The sequence below is a fragment of the Cicer arietinum genome, chromosome 3 (genome assembly GCF_000331145.2).
Source record: "Cicer arietinum cultivar CDC Frontier isolate Library 1 chromosome 3, Cicar.CDCFrontier_v2.0, whole genome shotgun sequence".
In the NCBI taxonomy this organism is placed as follows: Eukaryota; Viridiplantae; Streptophyta; class Magnoliopsida; order Fabales; family Fabaceae; genus Cicer; species Cicer arietinum.
In genome coordinates this window covers 61,673,229-61,685,677 of record NC_021162.2, presented here as the reverse complement: position 1 = coordinate 61,685,677, position 12,449 = coordinate 61,673,229, and the positions used below count along the sequence as shown (strand labels likewise).

At 31.1% G+C, this 12,449-nt stretch overlaps 2 protein-coding genes and 1 long non-coding RNA gene across 4 annotated transcripts in view; all 3 read right to left on the bottom strand.

Annotated features, from left to right (window-relative positions):
- Window positions 1-2,104: 2,104 nt before the first annotated feature.
- On the bottom strand, window positions 2,105-4,003 carry LOC101497701 (uncharacterized). Of its 2 annotated transcripts, none has more exons than XM_004492749.4 (2): window positions 3,364-4,003; window positions 2,105-2,432 (listed from the first exon to the last, which is right to left on the bottom strand). In XM_004492749.4, the coding sequence occupies exons 1-2, from the start codon at window positions 3,828-3,830 to the stop codon at window positions 2,258-2,260; spliced, it is 642 nt and encodes a 213-aa protein (XP_004492806.1). In that variant the 5' UTR covers window positions 3,831-4,003; the 3' UTR covers window positions 2,105-2,257. The 2 variants fall into 2 exon arrangements, with proteins under 2 accessions (XP_004492806.1, XP_004492805.1); XM_004492748.4 differs by having other exon boundaries at window positions 2,105-2,435; window positions 3,364-3,993.
- Window positions 4,004-7,316: 3,313 nt separating this feature from the next.
- LOC101497371 (uncharacterized) lies at window positions 7,317-8,119 on the bottom strand. The gene is made up of 2 exons (XR_012162219.1): window positions 8,023-8,119; window positions 7,317-7,723 (listed from the first exon to the last, which is right to left on the bottom strand). It is a non-coding gene; the product is annotated as an uncharacterized lncRNA (long non-coding RNA).
- Window positions 8,120-10,404: 2,285 nt separating this feature from the next.
- Window positions 10,405-12,449, bottom strand: part of LOC101497038 (sphingoid long-chain bases kinase 2, mitochondrial) — a 4,026-nt gene continuing 1,981 nt past the window's right edge. The window contains exons 6-12 of the mRNA XM_004492746.4: window positions 12,298-12,354; window positions 12,168-12,208; window positions 11,739-11,823; window positions 11,543-11,657; window positions 11,341-11,463; window positions 11,111-11,211; window positions 10,405-10,811 (exon numbers count right to left, since the gene is read on the bottom strand). Of these exons, the coding sequence (XP_004492803.1) occupies window positions 10,682-10,811; window positions 11,111-11,211; window positions 11,341-11,463; window positions 11,543-11,657; window positions 11,739-11,823; window positions 12,168-12,208; window positions 12,298-12,354 (652 nt within the window). The 3' untranslated portion in view covers window positions 10,405-10,681. The remainder of the gene's footprint in view (window positions 10,812-11,110; window positions 11,212-11,340; window positions 11,464-11,542; window positions 11,658-11,738; window positions 11,824-12,167; window positions 12,209-12,297; window positions 12,355-12,449) is intronic.

Below are 12,449 nucleotides of genomic sequence, written 5' to 3'. Positions count from 1 at the left end.
TTGTGACTCAACGTTACAAAGGGTTCAATCATGATTCAACGTTACAAAGGGTTCAATTGTAGGAGTTGATCGAAAAATAGGTGGTTTTTGATTAAGAATTGCAACAAATTATAATCAGTATCGTGAATAGTAGAAAGAAAAGATATCAAGCCAACTAAAATTTCGATGGTATCGGATAAATGATTTCGTTCAAAAATTTGTTGGATGTTGCAAACAAGTTGTTAGTGGAAAGAAAAGTGGAAACTCATAGAAGGATATCATAATCGTTGCTCATGCTTTTTATTTTCAAAATACATGTGGACCATTTAATCATATGAGTATGCATGGTGATTTCTAAAATATGAACCTAAATAGATGGGAGCATCAACGAAATGTTCTTCAAAACGAACAAATAATTCTACTAGTAAGGCGTACTCATCATTTTCTAATATAGAGATAGAAACAAGTTATGATTTTGACTCATCGTCACTAATGGAGCGTCTAGTCTAATGAGACAAAATGCGACAAAAAGAAAGGGCAAGGCAAAGGTAGTTGAAACATCTTCTATCAACAATGTCGTGCAAGATACAATGGATAAAAAATTAGTAACCTTAGAGAAATTGGCACAACTAAAGGAGGATGAGATGAAGTTCAAGGCAATGGAGGTCATCATAAAAGATACATTCAAAATGAGTGAGAGTCAACTCCAAGTTCATGAAATTTGTTGTAATAAACTTAAAAAAAAAGTATGAATTTTAGTTAAGATAATATTGTAATTTTTTTTAATAAAAATTAGACGTTATGTAAAATGACTATTAATGTTACTTTAACTAATAATAATTCTCAAACTAGTTGCTAGTCAAATTAGCGGTTATTCAAACTAACCGTTTGTCAAACTTAAAATGAATCTTTTCATTAAAAAAAAAAGATATATAATAATAATAATAATAATAATAATAATAATAATAATAATAATAATAATAATAATAATAATAAAAAATAAAAAATAAAACAACTCAAACATTCTACCTCACATTCATTTTTGTGTTTAGAGTAGATTTTAGATTTTTATGGTTTCTTATGGTTAGTTAAACTTTAGAATAATTTTTTTAAAGTTTTGAAAATATTTTTGATACTCAGATTTGTTAACTGATGTGTAGTCTGCTACTTTGGGAATTGTTGGAGAACAAACTTAGTCAATTTTTCATAATTGTGAGTAGACGACGATCATTATCACATATTTTCATTATACTATAATTATGATTTTACTCTTTTTCTCGAATTTCATCATCTATTTATTTTTATGCTCTTTGTTATATATTATATTTATAGTTTGATTTATTTATGAGTTATAAAGTATTTAAATATTGAAATGATATATAGTTGAATATGTTTTTCATGAGTTACAATGAAATAAAGAATGATCTTAAAATATGATTGAGGAGAATTACCCGTTAGATGAAACAATCCTTATGAGAGATGTCATCATTAGGAGGAGAGGAATATCAATGAGAAGTAAGCTCCCAAATTGATGCGTTATGGGATTGAGAAGAGAGAGATATCCGTTAGATGGAGTCACTCCTAAGAAAAATGTCATGATTAGGATAAAAATAATATCAATGAGATGAAGCCGCCTCTTAATTCTAAAATATTTATATTTTTAGTTGTTTGATTTTCTCCGACCATAGTTAATACCAACCTTCTTTTTAACTTCTGTTTCACAAAAAAACTGATTATCACACTTAGAACTTGTGGTTGTGCTTGCTATCCCTATACTAAAGACCCTATAACAATCAGAAAATGAATTTGAAGTTTGAACAATGTGTTTTCATAGGATACAGTCTCAATCACAAAGGTTACCTTTGCCTTTCTCCAACCAATAAAGTTTACATATCTAGGCATGTTCAAAACTTATATAGTTGAATTGTACCTCAATCTTTGTTTAGATCTGTTAGTCAGTTATAACTAACTAACATATTCCCTCTCAATGTAATCATTTTAATGATGATGAAATACAAAGTATTATTCAGTAACATTTTCAGTTTCAATAGTATATAAGCTAGAATCTATTCATTTTGTAAAATACAACAACTTCAAATAAATTTCTCTCTCTAATTCACATGTATTCTCAATTTGATTTTCATCCACTAAAGTAGTAATTAAGAGTATATAAAGTTTACATATATAGTTACAACATCAATAGTTAATTAAAAAGGCGAAGAGCATATAAATATGTCAATGCTTGATTATGTCAATGAATTAAAAGTAATATTTCACATTACAAGCTAGCAAGAAATTGTATTTGCTTGAGAAGAGGAGTTAGGGTTTCCATGAGCTTCTCACATGGGTGGTTGTGAATTCCCTCGTAAGTAGTCACCACAATGCTAGTATCTTTCGATAGCCTTTGCACTTGTTTCTTCACATTGCATGTGTGATGTGTGCATCGGTAGTAGCTTCTTTATGTTCATCATTTACCAATGCAAATTTGTTAAACAACAAACAAATCGTTACTTCTATAAATATTTATATTACCAAACTTTACTATTATTAACATCATTATTTTTATTTAAATATTTATAGAATTTTAGAATTATATGATATTCTATCACATCATTTTATTTTAACGTATAGTAGGTTATTGAAAACATATGTAAATACTAAATTTCTTTTATTAAAACATATAACCACTAATTGATTAACATTTGCATGTAAAAAACATATATACTAACAAATGTCTAAATTATTTAGAAGTTTTTTATATGTGACCATAACATGATTTAAGATGAGTCAACTATTGGATTGTTTATTTTGCATTTTACGAAAAAGTTATTGAATGTGTTAGTATGTTAAATTTAATATTTGATCTCAAATGATTTGACTCTATATGTATGTATCTTCTCATCTAAATAATTTATCATATATTGTTAAATATATAAAATTTGAATTTTATTTTATAAATTAAATTTTATTGCATGATAAAAATCAAATTAATGTACATGTTTTTTAATCTTTTAAGGACGTGTACATGTTTATACATTAGCCGTAGAAAATCCAAAACTAATAATCGAAAATAAGTTGTAAAGGAAGCGAAAGCAAGCGATTTTCATAAATCATATTCTAGAAAAATTAATTCAAATATTCACTTGAGATGTTAGTTTAGTGATAAAAGCTTAATCTTAAAATATCAAGAGTTTAAATTTTCTCGGGACATAAAATGACTATTAATCTAATGTCACTTTAATAATAAAAATTTCTCATTTCCTCGATTTTTATTTTTTATAAAAAATTCAGATATCCATGCATGCATATATTATATCCAACATAAAAGGAAACCAAATGATCATTTGACACACACAAATGACACATATAAATACATATATATACCTTGGAAATTTGGTGTTCTTGACAGCTTTTTGTCCATATTTCCTCCAGCGATAACCATCATCCAAAATATCATCAACACTTCTCGTTTGAAACGCAAACCTTGGCACTCTTGTTGTCTTCTTCATCACTCTCCCACCTTTAACCCTTTTCTCCTCTTTGTTTCCCATCAGCTTTTCCTCCTCCTCTTCTTCATGTTTATAACTCCCACTAATTATTTCATTATTATTATTAATCACCAAATTAGAAGAAGTGCATTGAACATCCATTAATGTCTTCTTAGGTCCATCCCCAACAAGCAAGTTGTTATTTTGGCCTAAGAAAAAGTTACCCCAAATATCTATATCACCAATTGCAAGGCCTTGATCATCTTGAGATTCCAAAGGGTTTGTGAAGAAGAAGGGAATAGAAGTGTTGTTGTTTTGAAGAAGTGGTGGTGGGTTTGGTGAGAGGTCTTGGTTTTCCATCATTAATTCCAATGAAAGAGAGAAAGTTATGAAAATGTTATAGGGTTGAAATTTATAAAGTGGAAAATATTAATATGGTGGAGGGTAGAAGAGGTTTGGCAACCATCACACATATACATGTACTACATATTTGAGAGGTAGTAGCACTATATCATGCATTGATGATAACGAAAAAATTAAATGCAAATATATATTAGGCACGTAGTATCCTTTGTGTTGTGTTATGTGAAAATTACTTATAGGGCAGTTGAGCTGAAGTAGTTGAAATATAGTTGAGTTTATTATAGGGTGCAAGACAAGAGATATATAGATATTACTATGCTATGCATATTCATATATATGTTTTATGTATGATTGTACGTACATGAGATACATTAATTCTCTAGGCCACCACTTTATCTATACACGCGTTGAAATTAATGGACTGTTTACCTACCTATAAAACTTGCATAAACAAGTATAGTTTGCTTATGTCATTTGTATCACGTTTGAAATTTTTATGACAGTTTATTATATTCAAGCAAATTAAATACTAACCAACCAATAGTTAGGCCAATCATTATATGGAAGATTCATTGTAAAGATTATTTTTTTTATAAATGGAAATGGTTCCTGATTTTAAATATAAACAAAAATAAAAAATATATAAATTAGATAACATTGTTCATTTTAGAAAATATTTTTTATTTCATGTTTTGAATAATATTATTTTTTTTTAATGACAAAAATATATTAGAGACAAAACCACATAATTACAAGGAGTACTCTAGTTCAAATTTTAAAGGAAAAACAAAACAAAGAGATAGAAGACTACAACTAGGAAGGAAAGAACCCCATAAAAGAAATAATATTGAGGAACGATATTATTGAGGTTGCTTTAATGAAATAATGTTTAAAACGATGTATTTTAATTCAAGAAAATATTTAATAACTAATATATATAATTTTTTTTACAGGTGCATATGATGTCAATTGTTCATTAATGGTCTCGTGTTTTGTTGCATGTTGATGCTACAGGGGTGTCCTATCCGAGCAAAATAATATATTATTACTTTTTAAGAATATGCTTACCTTCAATGGATGATTGATACTAGTGTGAAAAAAAAGAACTTATCTTAAACATTTATAGATGTGGCTGCCACATTCATATTTGTACTAACAACTACATTTCTGTAGTAAAATGCTATCAAATATCTTCACTATTATTGTAGTGATGTTTCCTCAAATCAAAACAAATATTCTTATAATGTTATCAACATAATTTTTCCTTGGCAAGGCGTAAAATAAAATCAGTGAAGCCTTCTAATGTTGAGGTAAGTTTGCTGGAACAAATAAAAAGGGATAGCTTGTAGAAACGGAAAGTGCAGACAGTTAGACATCTGAAACAGAAGTTCTAATTATACATAACCTAATAAAGAAAACATAATGATGAGTAATTAATTCAACAAGAGATTTTTTGTTTAAAGTGACAGCTAATTTTATTGGTTGAACTAGGAGTGAAAAATGAAGACTTTGGACTCCGAAACAAGACTAATTTGGTGAACATCATAAACCATAGATATCCAAACACCTACTATATCAAACAAAAAAATAGGGGAAGCTTGTATTACACTATCAACATAACAACTACCTTGGCAACTTATTTATTGCAGTAAAGACTACAGAAAATAAAGAGAGAGAGAGAGAGAAAAAAAAAGGTGAATTTTAAGCATTACAATTTCTGCATCTATCAATTCGAAGCTCCAAAGTTTGACATTAAAAGCATTATGCTATCTGAATAAACTAATTAAGTTAACTTCATCTTCTTTTCATGGATTTCTTCTTAATTCTATATGAATATGAACAAACTTGCAATAATCTTAATTTAACAATCAATGCATGCATACTATATTCTCCAAAGCAAACAATAATGAGTCATTGACATGAACGAAGCTTAACATCAGTCGTGTAAAAAAATTACCTGAAAGGGTACAATCCAAGACTTATTAATTATAAAGCCTACCTCACATGTTTTGAAAGCTACATATTTACAAGAAATTCCAAACAAAAAATATGATGAGTTTGTTGCCAACAATTATAAAATTCATCTTCCAAGTAGGAAAGTAAGAGAAAATAGAAAACAAACAATTTCAATAAATCATTTATCTACAAGAATTCAATAAATCATTTACCAACAAGCTAGCTTTTGAGTAACATGGTTCCAATCAAGTATTTAAGTTTTCATGTCAAACATGCCCAGATCAATTGAACAATATTGTCTATCCTCCACACCATTAACAAATTTTAGGCTATCTAAATGTATTTTAGAAGAATGCTAGCAAACAATATTTGCCGCTCAATTTTTTACACAACTATTATTGGGTGATTTTTCTTTAACTAGGACCCACATGAAACTCATCTGACAATAGAGTGTGCTAAAAAGTACATTGCTAATACATATCTTGCATGTTGCATTTCCTTTCACACCCTCTACCAAGGAAATTGCAGAGTTTTATGGTGTGAGCAACAAATTACCTAACTCATCAGAATCAGAAGATACAGGAAAAACTCATAATGCAATTCTCTTCATCCAGATAGACTAGATTAAATGAAGCCTAGGTTGCAACAAGCTCTTACGTATTACACATTTACTAAGTTCTTTACACATTTACAATAGATTTCACTCATGACAAACCAAAAATAGATGAACCTTGAAGAACATTAGCTGGAAAAAAGTAGGCATGGCTTAACCACCAATGACTAGCCTCTCCAGAGTACAATATGATTATGACTTATATTAAACAACAGAAAGGAGGCTTAATCTTTCCCAAATACATATGTTGACCCAATACAAAAGGTAGGAGATTACTCAAGGATATTTCACCGACCAACAAAGCACTTATAACCTTAATCCAATTCGTAAATAGTCCAATATTCAACTAAACTTTCAAAGAGTAAAGTATGCAGCTGTTTAAAAGAACATAAATAAATAAATAAATCAACGAGAACTAGTGTTGTCAAACATTCCTTGCAAAACTGACGGGGCACTATTATTAATGAATAAAAGAAAAGAAATTTGAATGAGTCCAAAAAACAAAGAAGCAACTGGATATGGCAAACCTGTAGCATGATCAACAGCTCCTGACCAGACCCCTCTCAGAAGCTTCCTCATTTGATGGGTGATGGAAAACAAAGACAATGATGCCCAGAAGTTTGAAGATATACCATGTTAGCCAGCTTGAGAAGCTTGTTGCTCTGAGGTTCAGAATCTTGAGTTAGAGATAGTTGGCTGGGTTTCTTCCACTTCAGAAATATTGTTTTTCATGTAATTAGAAAGAAAAAAGAAAATAGATACTGTTTCCGAGTATACACTTTCAGAATATTGATGTTGAACTCATTCAAAACTTTTCTATCTCTAAGCGAACTAATTAATCATTTTCCTGCAATCAAATATAAGGCCGATAATTCGAGTAATAAATTGACAGTTGACAGTGTCATACAAGTGAAAAGTTGAAAAATTTTGGAGAGACGGATGATAACTATTTTAAACCTCCAATCTGTACAATTTTTTACATTCTAAAACTATAGAAACATGTTACAAAAATTCAATAAATTAAATGTCAACCCATTGACAATTCAAAAAAATTATGACTTCTCTCCCTCAGGCCATGAAAAAGGTAAGAAGCCTATTCTGATGCCTACACAATGGAAACACAATCTTCCTCTTTTTAAATCTAGGAAATTACAAAGCATCCCTTTTTGCCGACTCTGTTATACTCCAGAGGGATCAAAATATCATCTCAATAGCAGCGGGAAGAATGCCAATCTTTTTTGGAAGGAATCCCAAATGCTCTCCATCAGATTGAATATAAATGCCACCGCTGCCTGATACGTCCTCCACCTCAATAGAAAGTACACTACAATACAAACAACACACCAAATGAGTATAACCACAAACCTAAACAAGCCTTAAAAGAAATGGGGTTGGTGGAAATAATAATAGATTCACTAGAAAAAGAAGCTAATTGCGAGCTAAGCTTCCATTGGGCTGTAAAAGGTAGCAGAAATACATGGTAAACTGCCACAATAACCAATCAGAAAAAAAAAAAAAATTGCTTGCAAAATTGTGTTGCTGAGAAATCAAATTCATTGGTCATCTAAACCTAGTAATTAATCATGAAGAATGTTATGTATCTTTCTTTGAAAAAGATTATACCTTCTTGTAGATACATTTTTAACTGAGAGATGTGTCCCGCTGTAAAGCCTATGTAATTTCATGACAAAATCATACCACTTGAAATCCTGAAGAATCACAACCTGCAGAATTAATGTGAAACGGTAAACTTCAATAGAAGATAAGTAGAGTTTAGGAATAGGTTTAGCCAACAGATCACGAAAAACAGAAGATAATCTTCATCAATGAGATCTTACAGAAAGGCATTTTACCTCTAAACTTCCAGTGAAAGGATCAGCATTTGGTGTAATTTTCATGCCACCGCCAAAGTATTTTGCATTACCGGCACAAATGGCTGTCACTTGAGGAAATGTAACCCATTCGCCTTCATTGAACTGCATTTTTCATTTACTATAAAACTTGTGTGACATGTCTGGTGCACTTACATAAAGGCTATGGAAGACTCATACTGGTGAACATCATAAACCATAGATATCCAAACACCTACTCTATCAAACAAAAAAAATAGGGGAAGCTTGTATTACACTATCAACATAACAACTACCTTGGCAACTTATTTATTGCAGTAAAGACTACAGAAAATAAAGAGAGAGAGAGAGAGAAAAAAAAAGGTGAATTTTAAGCATTACAATTTCTGCATCTATCAATTCGAAGCTCCAAAGTTTGACATTAAAAGCATTATGCTATCTGAATAAACTAATTAAGTTAACTTCATCTTCTTTTCATGGATTTCTTCTTAATTCTATATGAATATGAACAAACTTGCAATAATCTTAATTTAACAATCAATGCATGCATACTATATTCTCCAAAGCAAACAATAATGAGTCATTGACATGAACGAAGCTTAACATCAGTCGTGTAAAAAAATTACCTGAAAGGGTACAATCCAAGACTTATTAATTATAAAGCCTACCTCACATGTTTTGAAAGCTACATATTTACAAGAAATTCCAAACAAAAAATATGATGAGTTTGTTGCCAACAATTATAAAATTCATCTTCCAAGTAGGAAAGTAAGAGAAAATAGAAAACAAACAATTTCAATAAATCATTTATCTACAAGAATTCAATAAATCATTTACCAACAAGCTAGCTTTTGAGTAACATGGTTCCAATCAAGTATTTAAGTTTTCATGTCAAACATGCCCAGATCAATTGAACAATATTGTCTATCCTCCACACCATTAACAAATTTTAGGCTATCTAAATGTATTTTAGAAGAATGCTAGCAAACAATATTTGCCGCTCAATTTTTTACACAACTATTATTGGGTGATTTTTCTTTAACTAGGACCCACATGAAACTCATCTGACAATAGAGTGTGCTAAAAAGTACATTGCTAATACATATCTTGCATGTTGCATTTCCTTTCACACCCTCTACCAAGGAAATTGCAGAGTTTTATGGTGTGAGCAACAAATTACCTAACTCATCAGAATCAGAAGATACAGGAAAAACTCATAATGCAATTCTCTTCATCCAGATAGACTAGATTAAATGAAGCCTAGGTTGCAACAAGCTCTTACGTATTACACATTTACTAAGTTCTTTACACATTTACAATAGATTTCACTCATGACAAACCAAAAATAGATGAACCTTGAAGAACATTAGCTGGAAAAAAGTAGGCATGGCTTAACCACCAATGACTAGCCTCTCCAGAGTACAATATGATTATGACTTATATTAAACAACAGAAAGGAGGCTTAATCTTTCCCAAATACATATGTTGACCCAATACAAAAGGTAGGAGATTACTCAAGGATATTTCACCGACCAACAAAGCACTTATAACCTTAATCCAATTCGTAAATAGTCCAATATTCAACTAAACTTTCAAAGAGTAAAGTATGCAGCTGTTTAAAAGAACATAAATAAATAAATAAATCAACGAGAACTAGTGTTGTCAAACATTCCTTGCAAAACTGACGGGGCACTATTATTAATGAATAAAAGAAAAGAAATTTGAATGAGTCCAAAAAACAAAGAAGCAACTGGATATGGCAAACCTGTAGCATGATCAACAGCTCCTGACCAGACCCCTCTCAGAAGCTTCCTCATTTGATGGGTGATGGAAAACAAAGACAATGATGCCCAGAAGTTTGAAGATATACCATGTTAGCCAGCTTGAGAAGCTTGTTGCTCTGAGGTTCAGAATCTTGAGTTAGAGATAGTTGGCTGGGTTTCTTCCACTTCAGAAATATTGTTTTTCATGTAATTAGAAAGAAAAAAGAAAATAGATACTGTTTCCGAGTATACACTTTCAGAATATTGATGTTGAACTCATTCAAAACTTTTCTATCTCTAAGCGAACTAATTAATCATTTTCCTGCAATCAAATATAAGGCCGATAATTCGAGTAATAAATTGACAGTTGACAGTGTCATACAAGTGAAAAGTTGAAAAATTTTGGAGAGACGGATGATAACTATTTTAAACCTCCAATCTGTACAATTTTTTACATTCTAAAACTATAGAAACATGTTACAAAAATTCAATAAATTAAATGTCAACCCATTGACAATTCAAAAAAATTATGACTTCTCTCCCTCAGGCCATGAAAAAGGTAAGAAGCCTATTCTGATGCCTACACAATGGAAACACAATCTTCCTCTTTTTAAATCTAGGAAATTACAAAGCATCCCTTTTTGCCGACTCTGTTATACTCCAGAGGGATCAAAATATCATCTCAATAGCAGCGGGAAGAATGCCAATCTTTTTTGGAAGGAATCCCAAATGCTCTCCATCAGATTGAATATAAATGCCACCGCTGCCTGATACGTCCTCCACCTCAATAGAAAGTACACTACAATACAAACAACACACCAAATGAGTATAACCACAAACCTAAACAAGCCTTAAAAGAAATGGGGTTGGTGGAAATAATAATAGATTCACTAGAAAAAGAAGCTAATTGCGAGCTAAGCTTCCATTGGGCTGTAAAAGGTAGCAGAAATACATGGTAAACTGCCACAATAACCAATCAGAAAAAAAAAAAAAATTGCTTGCAAAATTGTGTTGCTGAGAAATCAAATTCATTGGTCATCTAAACCTAGTAATTAATCATGAAGAATGTTATGTATCTTTCTTTGAAAAAGATTATACCTTCTTGTAGATACATTTTTAACTGAGAGATGTGTCCCGCTGTAAAGCCTATGTAATTTCATGACAAAATCATACCACTTGAAATCCTGAAGAATCACAACCTGCAGAATTAATGTGAAACGGTAAACTTCAATAGAAGATAAGTAGAGTTTAGGAATAGGTTTAGCCAACAGATCACGAAAAACAGAAGATAATCTTCATCAATGAGATCTTACAGAAAGGCATTTTACCTCTAAACTTCCAGTGAAAGGATCAGCATTTGGTGTAATTTTCATGCCACCGCCAAAGTATTTTGCATTACCGGCACAAATGGCTGTCACTTGAGGAAATGTAACCCATTCGCCTTCATTGAACTGCATTTTTCATTTACTATAAAACTTGTGTGACATGTCTGGTGCACTTACATAAAGGCTATGGAAGACTCATACTGACCTTGATTCTCAGATCCTGATTTTGATGCCCCATGAAGGCTTGCAATGAACCAATGACATAGCACAGTTTTCCAAATCTCTTGTACCTAGCAGCATGAAAACCTGCCTTCGCACTCCTGCAAAGTTTTGTCAAGAATGCATTTAGATACGATTCCTGTGTTGTTATGCTTATTCTGAAATTTCTAAGTTAGCCTTACAAATGAATGTCAGCAATATTTATGAAGTAATGATGTTCGCAACTTTCTCCACTAATAACTCCGACATCTATCTTTGATCTCAACCCTAAAGAAAAAGGATTTGATTCCCATAAAATGAGCTCTCACTTTAGTGGGTAAAGTAAGACATCTCAACCGCTGATGAGAAAATCAATAGTTGATATTCCAACACTTCTATGATTTGTCATGCTTGTACACGTAATATCAACCGTTTGATTTATTTATCAACAATTAAGATTACTTACTTTATCCTCTAAAGTGAACCGTTCATTTTATAGGAGTTGGATCCAAAGAAAAGATATATTAGAATGCATTAAGGGAAAAATAAAAAGAATATGTAGAAACATAAGATGTGAGGATGAGCTATAACACAGAGAAAATAGCAATAACAAAACAAGAAAAATAATAAACCTCTAGCAACTCGTTCAATGGCCTCACAGGGATCATTTTTCCTGGAGAAGAGACAACAAATGTTTCCATTTACTTCAATTATATAGAGGTGTAAAATGAATGAAAATAAGTACAAAAAACAAAAACTAACCATCCAAATGTTCTTGCAAAATCAGAACCAGTTCCCAAGGGGATGAGCTGCATAACGACAGAACATATTAGGGATTAGATTGGAGAATCTAAAATCACATGCATTTTAAAAAAAATAGAGAATATTGCTTTCTGGATGCTGCTACTCACACC

Excerpts from the sequence above, each read along its gene's own strand:
- LOC101497701 (XM_004492748.4), bottom strand. The coding sequence starts at position 3,830 with ATGATGGAAAACCAAGACCTCTCACCAAACCCACCACCACTTCTTCAA. Across the intron at positions 2,436-3,363 it reads AAGAACACCAAATTTCCAAG|AAGCTACTACCGATGCACAC; the intron begins GTATATATATGT and ends ATGAACATAAAG.